The sequence below is a fragment of the Erithacus rubecula genome, assembly GCF_903797595.1.
Source record: "Erithacus rubecula genome assembly, contig: SUPER_Z_unloc_4, whole genome shotgun sequence".
Taxonomy (NCBI): Eukaryota; Metazoa; Chordata; class Aves; order Passeriformes; family Muscicapidae; genus Erithacus; species Erithacus rubecula.
Genome location: NW_027635670.1, coordinates 1,388,878 through 1,404,773, shown reverse-complemented (window position 1 = coordinate 1,404,773; position 15,896 = coordinate 1,388,878). Strand labels below are relative to the sequence as shown.

General features: G+C 39.4%; 1 protein-coding gene across 1 annotated transcript; it reads left to right on the top strand.

The window, feature by feature from the left end:
- Positions 1–10: 10 nt before the first annotated feature.
- Positions 11–13,707, top strand: LOC306814943 (uncharacterized protein C9orf85 homolog). Its single transcript, XM_079331478.1, has 4 exons — positions 11–238; positions 9,797–9,903; positions 12,075–12,188; positions 12,980–13,707. Exons 1-4 carry the CDS (start codon positions 137–139, stop codon positions 13,155–13,157), a joined length of 501 nt encoding a protein of 166 aa, XP_079187604.1. The 5' UTR covers positions 11–136; the 3' UTR covers positions 13,158–13,707.
- The last annotated feature ends 2,189 nt before the right edge of the window (positions 13,708–15,896 follow it).

Sequence of the window (15,896 nt, the reverse complement as noted above, 5' to 3'; positions counted from 1 at the left end):
CCGGCGCGGCGGCTGCCGGGGGCGGCCGGGGCGGGGCCCCGCGGGCCGCAGCGCCAATGCGGGCGCGGCCGCGGCGGCGCCGCCCAGCGCGGGCGGGCCCGAGGAGCGGTTCCGGGGCGCGCGGCGCCGGCCCGGGATGAGCTCGGAGCGGGGGAACGTGTCGCGCACGCGGCCCCAGCGCCACCAGAACGCGCGCGCCTTCCAGAACGACAAGTACGACACCAGCGCCCGGCGCAAGGTAGGCGGGGCGGGCTGGGCTGGGGCGCGGGGCTGTCCCGGCGCGTCCCGGCGCGTCCCGGCGTGTCCCGGCGCCGGGAGCCGGCCCTCTGCCGGCGGCGCGGCGCTTGGGGCCGGAGCGGCGGGCAGCGCTCCTTGCCGAAAGCGTGGGCAGGTCCCCCACGCCCTCGGAAGCCCTGCCCCTGCTGTTGCTGTGGGGTGCCTGGTCCTCATAGGCTTCGGGATCGCAAACGAAGGGAAGCGATGGCAGTGGATGGCGAGGCACGGCTTTAGTGATGGAGACAGCGCTGGGCCGGGCCCGCCCGCACCCGCGCTGTGCTGCAAAGAGAGATCCATATCACTTCTTGTAAAGTGTTTGGTCTTCTCAAGGTTTGTGACTGTGTGGTCATAACTCAGAAATCTTGATGTTTTGAGAGCTTAGTTGGAGCAGCTTTCCCCCATCACACATAAATACCCAGCTTCAATCTGCATACTTTTGAGATAACTTTCATGTGGGCTTTAATTTTTTTTTAAAGGGGTCTCTTCTGATTAGTTAGATAGAAAGGTGTCTTCAGCTAGTCTATCAGCACTTTTTCTACAAAAGTTATCATCTTCACTCTTGTTTCAGAAGACTGTTTTCTCTTTTTTGATTCTAAGCAGGGAAAGGTCTACAATACACTCTTGAGATAAGCTTTGTGTGTAGTTTTGGTAACATAATAATGTGGAAGGGACTGAAGAACACATGGTGTGTCGGAGCAGTCGCACCACCAAAGTGTGTTGACATCAACAAAGATGTTTCATCTCGCAGGCCAACCCAAGAAAGTGACTAAGGCAAAACAGTGGGTGAATTATCTAGGAGAGTTTATCTGGTGCTATTGCTGTCATATCAATATCCCTTTGACTGAACCTGCCTGGGCTGTCAAAAAGAGCTGGGAGGAGGGGTACAAAGTAGTGAGTTCAAGCCTTGATGCCAAAGAGGGAGTTTTGGGGGTTTTGTGAGTTGGTTTGGTTTGGTTTTTGAGATTTTTTTTTTTAGGACTGGTTCTGCAAGTTGAACAGGCTGCTTTCCTGGGGTTCTAAGCAGTGACAGTATTATTTGTTGTGTGAGTCACTGCATGACCTCTTATAGGAGAGCATTTTCTGTCTGGGTACACACACAAAAGTATCGTAAAGAGCTGGTGTATCAAAAAAGTTTTAAAGAGAAACTGAATTCTAGTATCAGTTTTGTAACTGAAATTATCACTTTAATACCCACATGGCTGTTTTTCCTTTGACAATAATTGATATCCTCTAGAACTGGCAACACAATATCATGTACTCAAATAAATAGATATATTTTTAATGTAGCTAAGGTGGACATCAATTTGTGTATTTTTTATTTCCATTCCAGGCAAATTATTTCTCTATATGCCTCTTGGTTCATGGAGAGGGCTGAATGTGTGGAAATAGCATCCTGAAGAACTCACTTCCTAGGGATTAGATAATGTTTGGTAGGAGGCATTCCTTCTTCTTAGGGCATACTGTCATGTACAAATTCAAGTCCTAAGGTATTGCCGTGTTTTAGGATTTATATTCCCCAGTTTATGGTTCGAACAAACATTGAACCAGGCACCACTCACTCACTCACCCCTCCCACCACCTCTCTGCCTGCACAGCCCTGGAGCAGAGAACTAGAGGTGCAAAAGGCAAAGATCACAGGTTCAGACGAGGACAATTTACTGGAAACAGCAAATGAAATAAGAAAACAAACAGTAACAGCAATAGTGTAGAGGAGATGATTCACACACAGGCATTTGCTGTGTGGGACCCCTGGCAGTACCAGACCACACCTGGAAGGGACTCCTCCCCCCATTCCTGGAAAATGATGTGAGATTGCATAGAATAACCTAGTGTCCTAGCCTGGAAAAATTACCCCTGGCTTGGCCAGAACCAGGACAGGGATACACAGGAGTCATTATAATAGTGACTAGCCCCATTTCTGCTGTTTGTGATAGTAATGAAGATAAGTAGATAGAAGATAAGTAGTGATTAATGTCATAGTCATATATGTCATATGCTGAGTGATGATATTTTTGACAGTTTTGCGTCTCTGTGTTTTGTAGTCCTGGATGATCAGATGTGTCATGAATGTTCAATGTGTGATGAGGAAAAAGAAGAAACCAGAAATTCTACCACAGGGACTGATACAGGAGTGGGTACTCCCTTCTACCTCTCATTACCTCAATAGATCAAAGCTCCTCAAAGAGAGTGGATCTGCTATAAATCACTGTTAAACATATGGGAGGATTTATATTTGGCTTGTCTACTGTTGTACACTGTCCAAAGCAACACTGTCTTGAAAGGCTGCAAAATGCTTATCAGCTGAAAATTTGGGTCCTGCTGCAGTTGTGCACTGCATTAGCAATGTTGAATATTTACTAAAATAGCTTCAGGTTGTAAAGTGGGTGGAGTTGAGTTAGTTAATTATGGTGTTATTGCTATTTCTCTCAGTGAAGCAGTATCTGCAGAGGAAATTGATCTAATAGTATTTTGACTTTGCTGGTAGTCATTATCCAGTTGGTTTTTTGTTTTTTGAAGTGTTTTGTGCTCTTGTAATCTTAGAGGCCATAGATCTAATTACTTGAGAACATGATAGAAGATCCATCTATCTTTCCTCTAATGATCAGTCTTTACTACAGTATTGTTCTTGAGGCTTGGTGAGGTGAAACATCCTCGCAACAAAGTACACTGCCTCCCTACTGTATTTGGGAAACAGCCTACAACAGTGCTGGAAGAGTTTGTGTCTTAGGATGATCTGAAGAAGGAATAGCCAGGACAGGGTAAGACGCTGTCTTGTTAGTAATTGAATCTTGGAATCTGTTTGTTGGTGTTTGCATTACGTGGTATATTCCAGAATAGCTCTTTGCAGCATCAAGCTGAGGAATATACGTTATGTTATATGAATATACATTTTATGTAAAGTATATTGCATAAGTCATCGTGGAAGCTGCAGTAGTTCTAGAAAGGAAAGCAAATATCATTTAATGAGAACATTTAGAATTCTATTGTAGTAAGATAGTAAAACCACAAAGTGATTCATATTTACACTCAAATGACTGATTTGTTTCTCCATTTCTTTCCTTTCATTAAGTACACCCTAGGTGAGAATCCACATTTCCCTAAATTTCAGGGGTTGTTATTACCTCTGAACCTCAGCTTTACTACAGTGTTAGTGGCAGTTATTTTTTAAGCTGGGTGCATTGGATAAATCACTTGTTTTAGTGGAAACACTGGTTGAGACTGTGGGAAAGCACTAGGGAGAGAACAGCTGAATATAGAGCTTAAATGCTGAGTCAGTAATCGTATTTGGAAGCACAGGAGGGAGAAAGAGATAAACTGGTGGCTGACTGGAATCCTTAGATAACCATACTGCGAGTTTTTTAGATAATGTTCTTGCTGCAACGTTGAGTAGCTTGGTAGGCTGAAATCTACTCTCTAGCCACTCCTGTTGCTCTGGGTTCACGAGTACCTTCAGTCTTGGCTTGTAGTTTTTCATGTAAGGGGAATAGGAGCAAATACAACATCTGCTCTGGACTCTAACCTAACTGTGGAGCTGGGGCAGAGAGTAAGAGGAAGAATGTGTGGGTAGGTGCTGGAGGTGTGTGTGTGTGTGTTCATATATCTTTGTGTATTTTCCGTTCTTTCTGGGAGAGGGGATGAGAGTCCTTCCAGTGCTCTCTTAAATGCTATATCCATGTGTTGCTTAAATTTTGAAATACACTTGATGAGAAAATATCTGTAGAAAAGGGAGTTTCAAGTAATGCTGATACAATATGTGAGCAAGTAAAGCTCTGAGGGGGACAATTTCAGCCTGTGAATGCTGAAATCTGGCACCTGGCAGTTCAGTTTGACGTTTGTCAGTCTGCACTGGTCTACTCTAACTACTTTACAGTGTGCTGGAGGTCCTGTGGACTTTATTTTTTGAGAAGTTCAGTTGTTCAGAAATCCTGCATTCATCCTTGCACTGTATTTGTCCTTGCTGGTTGAAGCAGTGCCACTTGTGTTTCTGACAAGGAAGTTTATGGGTGACATTACCATTACACTCATTTATAGCAGAATAGACCACTGATATGTGCTCAGTAGCAGGAGTCTGCTTTCAATAGAGGAAAGCAAAATACCCAGTACACATACACATAATTAGAAGCCTACAAACAGATGGTGAAGCTTCTGTGAAGCCCTGTTATTACATCTTACCTGTGAGCGCTTTAATGCCAGTTTTAGCTGGGGATTATTTTGTGTGCCAAGTTAGTAGGTGTAGGTGCATTAGTTTAATACATTCTGAACTGCTTTTGGCAGGTTGTTAGGTGATTTAATATTAGGTTACATGAGCAGAGGATATTGGTTGGTTAATGTACAACTGACTGTGCATATAGTGTGCACATGGAATATTTTGTGGCATCATACCTTAAGACTGCTTAGGAATGTCTGTATTGCATAACTGTAATTTCCCCGGAGAATGCATAGACATACTGTAAGCACTGGATGAGTTGCACTTGTCCTTGGAGCAAAGTAGACTAAAGAAAAGACAGAGCTATTGACTGAAACAGGGAAATGAACATAAAGAAAACCCCAGATAAACTGCTGCAACAGAATCGTAATCTAACATGTTGGAGTAGTTTTCACACGAAGAAACTAATTTCAAGCACTACCTCCTTTGTGTATGAGGGCCTGACTGCATAAAGGTTTGGTAGAAAAATTGGAAAAGAAGTTTACAAGCCTTTTTCAGGGCTTTGTGTGGGTTGTTGGTTTTTTTAATACCCTTAAGGGAAAGCAAGATATTAAATGGGCAAAAGGAGGAAAATATGAATTTGTGAAAGTCTAAATAATATACAAAATACATTAAAAGTAAATATTGATAGGAAAAGTAAGCAACAGAGAGGTTTATTTGATTTTACTAGTGACTTCCCCATTCTGACTGGGAGCTGAGAAACAAGAAAAGTTTGTCATCTGGTTTATTATGAGACAGCTCTCATGTGTTTTTAAGCAATTTCAAAAATCTGAAAAAACAGATTACTTACATCTTTCATTAAGGACAGTTTTCTTTACCTCTTCAAGTCTGCATTGCTATTGAAAGCAGCATGTTACGGATTTTTTTGATCAGAGGAGATGCTGAATTAAGTGTAAAAGAACACAGTAAATTGGCAATTTGTTTTAGTAATGGTAGCATTTAAATATCATGCCTTTTTTTGTTTCTGAGCAAAATAAATCTAAAAGACAAACACAAGTTAAACTCTCTAACTGCTTTCTTTGCATCAATCCATCATTCTCTATTGACTTTCTAAACCAACTGCCTGATAGGTTTGTAAAGCCTTTGTGTCTCTTGTATTCAGATGTGCTGAGCCAGTGATTAATTACAACACCCCATACTTGAGGTATTAAAATTGAGTAAAAAGTACGGGAAATTGCTGAAGAGGAGGAAGATGCTGTCTGTATGCATGTCTCTTAGATGGAGGAAATTAGAACTTCAAAGCTGTTGTCTTTCTTCTAGTTTGTGACCTTCTGAGCAGATGCAATGTAATTTCTTTGTGAGCAGCTGTGTAAGACTTGTGGTCCTCCCTTGTTGAAAAGTCCAGGCATCTTTATGCCTCAATCAGGATGCTTAAAGTGATTTTTGACACACATAAATGTGGTGATAGAATCATATGGTGGTTTGGGTTGAAAAGGATCTTAAAGATCATCTAGTTCCAAACCCCTTCAGAGCAGAGACACCTTCCTCTAGACCAGATTGCTCAGAGCCCCATGCAGCCTGGCCTTGAACACTGCCAAGGGTGGGGCATCCACAGCTTCACTGGGGAACCTGTTCCAGTGTCTGACTACTCCCACAGTAAAGAATTTTTTCTTAAGATCCCATCTAAACCTACACTCTTTCAGTTTGAAGCCATTCCCCCTTGGCCTGTGACTACATTCTCTTGTAAAAGTCCATCTCCAGCTCTCTTGTAGCTGCTTTCTGGTACTGGGAAGTGCTGAAGGGTCTCCCCAAAGCCTTGTCTTCTCCAGGCTGAGCAGCCCCAACCCTCAGCCTGCCTTCATAGGAGAGGTGCTCTAGTCTTGTAATCCTCCTTTGGACTTGTTCCAACAAGTTCGTGTCTTTCTTGTGTTGGGGGGCTCAGAGCTGAATGTTTATGTGGTGTCTCACAAGAGCAATGTGAAGGGGCATAATCCCCTCCCTTGCCCTGCTGGCCAGATTCGTGGGCTGCAGGCACACACTGGTAGCTCATGTTGAGCTTCTCATCCACCAGCACCCACAAAGTCCTATTCCTCAGAATATTCTGTCCATTCTCCACCTACCTTGTGGAGAATGATTGGGACTGGCACAACCCAGGTGCAGGACTTTGCACTTGGCCTTGTTGAACTTGATGAGATGTGTACACGTTCTCAAACCTGTCCAGGTCCTTCTGTATGGCATCCCTTCCCTCCAGTGTGTTGATTTCATCATACAGGTTGGTGTCATTGGCAAACTTGCTGAGGTTGCACTCAATCCCACTGTCTAAATGCCTTCTCCATGCCCTAGGTACCAGGTATTCTGTATCCTGTATCCCTCCTGAGAGGACACACATTTTCCTGAGTCTGTCTTTGATCAGTGATATGCCTAAAGAACCTTTTTTTCTTACCTTTGATGTCCTTTGCCAGATTTATTTCTCCCCATACATTAGCTTTCCTAAACATGTCCTTGGCTCTTTGGACAATTTCTGTGTATTCCTCCCAGACTACTTTTCCCTGCTTACACTCTCTGTAGGTTACCTGTTTAAGTTTCTTCATGAAGCTCCTTGTCCATCCATGCAGGCCTCTTGGTTTTCTCTCTTGATTTCCTATTTGTAGGAAGGTATTGCACTTGAAACTGAAGGAGACAATTTCAATATCATCCAGCTTTCTTGGGCCTCTTCTCTCCATGGTTCTATCCCATTGCACTCTACTAAGGAGTTCCTTGAAGATGCCAAAGTCTGCTCCCTTGTAGTCCAGGGTAGTTACCTTCTTCCCACACTCCTCACTGCCTCAAGGACCTTAAAATCTGCTGCTTCATGATCACTGCAGCCTTGATCACTGCCCTTGAGCTACACATTCACCAGCCCCTCCTTGGTGAGAGCAAGGTCCAGGAGGGCACCTCTCCTTGTTGACTCTTCTGTCCCTTGAAGAAGGCAGTTGTCATCAGTATATTCAAGGAACCTCCTGGGTTGCCTGTGCTCTGTTATACTGCCCCTTTATCTTTGGCATCTGAGGCTTTTGGCATAGTCAGTGTTTCAGTTTGATTGGAAAAAGAAGAAAAAAGAAGTACATCACTTCTTGTGCGATTGTTATGTATTCTAGAGCCAGATGACAAGAGTATTGGGGTGAGAAAGAGCTTCATAAAGCTCCATGAATAATAACTATGCATATTGCCTTGTTCCTTAGTAAATACTTAGCAGAATTTGTAATGGGCTGCCTGTTTGATGAACTTTGGATTTGCTTCAGATGGGAGGTTTCTGAAGTAGTTTCTGTTTCATTCAGGGCGTGCAGTCCTGAGCACAGACTCTTGGAATCCAGGTGCCTCAGACTTTGCTGAGCCTTCCCCCCTTCCCCTGCATCACTGCGTGGCTCAGCTCCCTGCCCCAGCCCCAGCCATGATTTCAGGATGTGTTAAAGGAAACCAGTGCTGTTTTCATCCACAAAGCTAACTGCTTCTTTGGGAAGACAACCATCTGCCTTCAGCTTAAGCTACTGCAGTCTTTTGGCATTCACAGGGTTCTGTGAACTTCGTCTTAGAGAAACTAAAACTAGCTGGTAACAATAAATGTAACCCCACATGGCAAAACAAATTACAGTGTTTGTGTCTCCTGCATTACCAACCAATGCAAGTCAGGGAAGTGAGGGAGAGCACTGGGAGGTTCAGGCCAACCTGCAGGTTGTTGGAAGCTTATGTGGCTATAGTGCTTGGAGCCTTACTTTGTGCTGGTCAAGTGCTGGAAGCAAGGCTTGTGTTTGAACTGCATGCATTTTGAAAGACTGAACACAGGCACTGCTCACAGCAGTTTGAATTGCAAGATATTGAATTGTGAGATATCAAATTGTCTTTAACAGATATATGCTGGGAACTTGCCAGTTATTGTCTCAGAAATTTTGCACATTAAGCAATTGTTTGTATTTTTTGGAAAATATATTCGAAATACATCAGAATCACAGCTTTCTGTATTCAGTATTCAAGGAGTGTGCAAAACCTTGTTTGGTCGTCTTTTTAATATGCCAAGTCTGGTTATGATAATTTAGAAAATAATTTTATCTGAAACAGCCAGAAAGCACCACACATTCAGTTAATCACACCACAGGAAAACTCATACTGGATGCATAAGTTTAATAAAAAAGGAGACAATGGAACACAAATTGCAGAGTGTAGTTTCATTTGAAAGTACCATCTCCTTTGCCATACACATTTTTGGAATAGAATAAAATACTGTGTTTTTATAGCTTGGCTTGTTTTTTTGGTCTTATATATTGAAACAGAGCATCATGGAGTAGGAAGAAGCACTTGTGGGCCAAAAAAGCAGGAAATGGCTTCAGAAGATGCTCTATTCATAGAATAACATATTTTCCAATTTATTTCTGAAACAGTAACATAAATTGTAATCCAGATTAATACAGATTAATTTTTAATATGCATTTTTTAACTGTGTAATTTCCATTTTTAAGTTTCTGAATTAATATGAACACCCATGTGATAGACAACAATACTGCTGACATTCTTAACTAAAGAAAAAATAAAATTATATTGAGCATACAAGGGCACAGCTTGTTATTTAAGGTAGGACTGTGGTTTGGTACCGTTTCCCATCTCAGAATAACTTCTCCTGTGCAAATAGTACTGGCCAGTTGACATTTTATATTTTTGAGAAAGCTAAACACAAAATGTTGTAGGAGATATTAAAAAAATTATTTTAATATCTTGAATATATACACCATAATTTAAATTGCCATTTTAAATACGTTATTTTAGGTGCAGAGAGCAAAAATATTTTTCATAAAGGAAGGCTGGGATTAAACAGAGATGGAATAATTTGAATACAAATAGCGTGTGGATTCTACTTTATTGTTATCTGAGGAAAAATCCTGAGACTATTTAAACTATGTAGTAGAGTGATAGCTTGAGCAATAGTAAGTTAAATGCTGTCTTTCCAGTTGTCTTCTTTGGACAAAAAGTGTGTATTTCAGGGCTTACCTCTTCTGAAATCCATTTGTAAAATTTCTAGAAATGAGAAGAATAAAATACCTATTATCAACAATTAACAATATAATAATATAATCAACAAAAAAGTACCACTATTAAGAACATAATAATAGTAATAATAATAATAACAACAATAATAATAATAATAATCTAGTCTTTAACCTCAAGGTACTCTTTCCATTGAAGAAAATTTCTATGTATATGAAAGGCTTCATGTTATTATCAGGCAAACATATTTGTAGTACTGTATTGGTTGTATGATGGACATAAATGCTTTCTAAACAAGATTTTACTCTTTACAGTAGGAAGTCATCAATATATTTTCTTTTTCTTTTGCTTATTCAGAAAATAAATGCTAAGCTTCATGATGGAGTGTGTCAGCATTGCAAAGGTGTCCTGGAGTGGCGAGTAAAATTCAGAAAGTATAAACTACTGACAAAGCCTAAAAAATGGTGAGTGAAGATACTTTTTATTAATTGTTGACTGTGTTTCGTGAGCTTTTGAAAAACATTCTGGCTTTGGAAACTCACAAGAAGAAGCTGCTATTACGCAACATTTTTCAAATATGGAGTCTCGTGCAGTGACAACATATAGCCAATGTTAATTTTCTAATTCATGTAATTTATCTTAAACTTTTGAAAAGAAGACACAGAAGATAAACAGCTGCTTCCCTCTTTACTGTTAAAACTGGCTAAACTGTGGACCTGTAAGTTTCCAAGCCCATCAGGGTGTCCTGAACAAAAATTCAACCTGAACCTGTTGTGGCATGATTTTGTAAGGTCTTCTTTCACATGTATATTAGAGGGATCTGCACATCTCTTGAGTTATACACTCTGCTAATGTTTGCAATGCATGCATTTCATTGCCTCTTAGCATGTTTGCTCCTTTTCTGGAAGAAACTATAACCCACTGAATGAGAGTAAATTTGCACAGAGTACTGTATTACTTATTTTTGTGTAACTGTATAAAAACTGTATAAAAAAGATTATTAATATTTTAACCTATCACAAAGATATAAATTATTTTAGTTTTCTGAAGGGGATGCTCTCTGCTTCTTTCTTATTTGCTCAGTTGCAGAGGTCCTTACTTCCTGTGGTAGCAGACACAGGTGTTTCAGCAATGAAACATAGAACTCAGAGAAGCCACAACTGGGCTGTGGTGCACAATACAAACAGGTTTGTCACAGTAGCTTGCATTTTGGTTTTAGTAATCAGTTTCACCCTTTGGTGTAAAAAATTAAAATTATTAGATAGAAGGCTTGCCGAATAAAAAATAGGCATTCTGTGTTCTGTGCACCACAGATGAAGTTTTGTGGTTTTTAATCTCTTTCTCAAATAACTATGTGCATCTGTTTTTTTTTGGTTTGTTTTTTTTTTTTCCCAAAAGGAAGAAAGCAGGCCAAAACCCCCATGTAAATCAGGGAAGCATTGGATGTAGAAAAAGTGGCATTGTAAAACAGCACCTTAGAACAGAATATGTGACATTCTCCCTTTTACATTTGAATGAGAAAGTTGTGCTTTGGAGCATTCTAGCTTTACAGGTGATGGTTTGTAGGCCAGCAGTACAATGACTAGGTGAGCCATTGTTCTGAGAGTACAAGACTGAAAATTTTCAACAGATGAAGATTCTGGTTGAAGTAAAAGACATTAAAATTGTGACAATTAAAAAAAAAAATCCTTTATATTGCAAAAGATGGAGATGGAGGACTTTTCTGTACCTCAACTTATTTTTAATTTTAAATTCTTAAAAATTATGAATATTAGTACAACCACAAGTTTTCCCTACTATTTTGAGTATTTAGTTATTAGAAGTTAAAACTATTAAAAAAAAATATATATATATATATATATATACATATATATATATATATATTTGTCTTGGATTGATAGTGCCCCTGCTTAGTATGACATGTCTGGGAAGAGCTTCTGTGGGGGCATGAGAACCAAGAAAATTATATTCCAGACAGCAGCATTACATGAGGCATATTGCTCTGGGTAATGTTCTCCAGATACACAAGGCTTTAGTCATGTCAGCTGAGTGTTAAGCCACAGAATTTTGGAAATTGCTTAATGTACTGGGTATTATCATATTTTGAAAAAGAATAGCCCAAGCCATCTACCTTATTAGGTTGGGTTTGTCAAGAATACTGTTCCATACAGGCTTGTGTTCATAGAAAACAAGAATCTAGCACTGACTCAGTTTATAATCTGAGAAGTTCAAGAGGAAGTCATTGCAGTGTTTGAAGTGAAAGCTTTTTATTTGTAAAGTCTGTTTACTTTTTTGTGCCATATGCTGCTTTTATCATGAAACCAGAAGTTATGCAATTTTAAAGTAAATTAAACTAGCTACTGAAATGAGTAGAAATGTTTCTTTGGTCAACTTAAATATATTTTTTTATTTAATATTTCTTTTTCAGTACTTGTTTTAGTAATTCTTCCTGAGAAAAGTAAGAGATGGGGGTGAGCAGCAATGATTTTGACAGTGCTACTTGATAAACACGTTTAATTTGAAACCTTCCTCTTTTGTGGAGTGTTTGTTCCTCTTTTGTATATTGTATTTGAACACAGAATGTTTAGTAAGCATCCACAATACTTTTTAAATCATGTTTTCTTTCTCTTTACAGTGTGAAGTGCCTCCAGAAGACTGTAAAAGATCCTTATCATATTATTTGTCGACCATGTGCTGGTAAACTAGAAATTTGTGCGAAGTGTGGGAAACAAGAAGAAATAGTAATTCCGTAAGTAACTCAGAGAGTACGTAGTTTCAGTTCTGTACTGATAACTCCCCTTGTAGTAAGCCTTGTTTGGAAACTGCCAAGAAGCTGTTGTACTTTATGCCATATTCTCAATAATCCCATTGTGAATCAGTAGGAGTAATTTTCTTCACTTTCTTCAGATCAAACCGAGGGTGAATTGCTTATTGATGTTAGTTGGGGCTGAGACAAAACAAGTGCTACTTGGATAAGACATTTTAACACCAGTGAGTTAATTGTATATCTTCTTAACAAAGCACTTTAAAATGGGTTCTGATTTTGAGCATCATAAAATATGTACAAGCCACTTTGCTGTTTGTCTGCCACTTGATGATTTAGTTACTAGTGAACAGAAGAATTCAACAAGGACTAATATTGAATACAGTTACCACAGTACATTTAGGCTTTTGGCTTTTTGCTAGTGTTCTCTATTGAGCATGATACATAAAACATTAATTTGCTAGTTTGTAACAACAGTCCAGCAGTTGCTTAATTGGTCAAGCTGTTCAAATATTTATTTTTCGTTCTTTACAGTCTCTTCTGTACTAAATACTTTTAAATGCACACTTTGTTGTATTTTACTTTGTTTTGTATCCTTCCTATTTAGTATGAAGTAACTTTAGGGACTTTTATTGCCCCTCTCCTTCTTCTTCCTACCTCTTTCCGTCTTCCATCCTTTATTGGGATGGAAAGCTGGGAGAATATTCTATCCTCCATCCCATTATTGTTTAAATTGCAGAAGTGGATAGTGATAGTATCACTCTTGCTTTCTACAGGATTGATAAAGGACAAGACAGAACTGAGAGTGAGACTTCCAAAAATGATGAAGAGAGCAGTAAATTGAAGGATGAGCTGGATCTTGATACAAATGTCAGTGGTGCAGACAGTGATGGAGATTCTGATGTGCTTGAAGAACGATTTAACAGTATGAATTTTGAAACAACAGAGATCTAAAAAGTTGTGTTTATGCTAGAGATTATATGCAATCAAATATGGTAAACCAATGCTTGCCTTAAAGTGCTCCAAACCCTGATTTGACATCTGAGGTCCTTTTGTGTAAATGTTGGCATTGTGTATGATGATACATGTGGGGATTTGTATTAATACACATTTTTGTGTATTAGGAACAGAATTTCTTTGAAAATACTCAGAAATTCTATCTGTAAGCAAAGTTATTTATTTCATACATGTAACAACTTCCTGTTTTAATGGAATAAACCTCTTTGTGTAATTGTTTGAAGTATTATGTGACTTTTGGAAGTATTATTGCTACCTGGAAATCTACTTGAAAGTCTAGAATGAGCAGAGATAGGAAGAGCTAAAGCAGCAGTAATGGTTTTCTGAAGGAGGAACTTGCAGCATTCTGTCAATGAGTTTCCAAATGGGGTCTTATCTTTATGTCTGTGGGTTTTTATTAATTTTTTTTTTCCCTATGAAAAAGAAACAAGTGCATAAATATCATCACCAGTACAGTTAATGAACAATTAAAGCTTATTTACTATGTAAAAGTGTCCATTACAGATTTGTGACCTTGTTGCTACTACCAATGGTTTGTAAAGAAGAAACATGCAAACTTTAGAATTTCTCATAACTGGTCTCACACTTTGTTTTCCTTTTCAGAATTCAGAGATTGATCTGGATCTAAGGTAGTTTTCTCTGATATGAAGAGACTTGCTTACTGGTGTGATGCTTACAGAAATACTCCTTTCCCAGTTTCTATTTCAGTGTTGATTAAACTGCATGAAGAACTTAACTGGAGTTGCAGTAATTGTCTTTACAGGATTCAGGATGGTTTGATTTCTTCTATACTGTCTTCTTGCTCCTTACATCTAACTAACAATATTTACCTGTGACAATATGCTATGCCAAATCTGCTTTGGTGCTTTACCTAATTTGCAATAGTAAGCATGAAAAAACTCGATTCTCAAATTACATTTTTCAGATGGTTTGTGAGAAAATTCAGCTCTGAGATTGTTACCCATCCCTACTTTGGAATGAAGGAAATACTGAAACTTAATCCTTTGGGTGCAGGTAGACACCATATGTCTGTCCTGTCAAGTTGGAAAACACCAAGAGGTGTTTAGTGGCAGAAAAGGGGATTGTCAGGTGTGTTCAGAGGTGTTGAATCTAAGGTCATGTTTCACTGACAGGTAAGTCCTCCCAACAGGACAGCAATGACAACTGATAGTGTCACATCTGATGTCCTGCCAGTTGACGTCAACAAGGTCAGAGTAAACAATATCCCATGCACACTGGGATGACCAGGTAGGAGGATGGGTAGAAGGAAGTTAATAAGTAATCTGGATATAGCTTCAGAGTGGGTCCCTCTGCAGGGGAAGCCATGACTGTCACCAAAAGTGAACTTGGCTTTTGAAAGTGACATACATATGGGAAATGTTCTTCCACTTGGAAAAATTTGTAATTTATGATTTATCCTTTGTCAAAAGTTGAGAGGAAATCCTGGAATGATAGAATGCATCTGATTGGAACTGGCAGGAGCTGTATAATGAGAAAATAAGGGGAAGGATTCTCTTCTCATAGTGGTGACACAATCTGCCAGGAACAGGAGTGAGCAGAGCAACAGAGAGAACGATATGTTGTAACAGTGCAAAAATGTTTGTACAGAGGGAAAGTTCTCTGAAGTCTTCATGTCACACTCCTGATGTTGTGTTTGGAGCTGGTACTAGAGCTGATAAAACTTTGCTGTGGGTGAGCACAGCTGCAGTGTTGGCTGGCTAGTGTTAGTCCTGCCTGTCTGAAAACAGTTTTTGGTTCTGCCAAGCCTTCTGTCTTTGGTTGTAACTGTGGCTAAAGGATATTCTGCTGGAAATAATTTCTGCAACACCCTTTAACATGGTGATTGTGAGTCAGCTTGCAAAATGGCAGCTTCACAAGGGAAAAGGAGTTTGCATTTTCCTGAAGACACTTCTAACATGAGTAAAAGAAACAATTGTAATTTTTTTGTTTAATTTTGACTGAAGATTAGGATATACTTGGAGCCGTATTAAGCTATTGTAACTCATACTATGAGAGTTCTGAATATCAAGAGTTTGGTTTTCTTGCCTCTCTTTGTGGAACTTATAAAACAGAGGATAATACAGGAGCAGGACCCCTTTAAATGCTGATCTGCAGTAAAATAATACAGAAATGAGAATATTTTTGAAAAAGAAATGAGATCAAAAGTCATCAAAGATCTTTGAGATCTTCAGGGTAGTCATATAAATGGAATGGTAGTCATATAAATGGATTTTTAGAGTTTTTAATTGAGATTTTGAAATCTTTCTACCTCTTCTTTCACAAATAATAATGAATTTATATCTATAAATGTTAGAGGAAATAAAAATGCCACAGTACCTGCAGTGTATTGAGATGCAGTTTAAACAGTATGACTCATGGGTGGTTCTCAGGATTTGTCTGGACCTTGTGAAGCCTCACCAAATACATTGCTGAAGAAGAAAATGATAGATGTTAATTAGTCATCTATAGAATACTAGATGCATCACTAGTGATGCAGTGATGTTGCTGACAGCTGAGTTCCTGTTACCAATGCCCTTAGGAGTGTCACTTTGCATGACTCAACACTGAAGTAATTAATTAGATAGTGGACTGCCGGTATGTGTGAGGCAGGAATGCCAGATGATTCTTACTCCACAAGGAGAAATGCTCATCGTAGGCTGGAGCTGCTGGACTCAA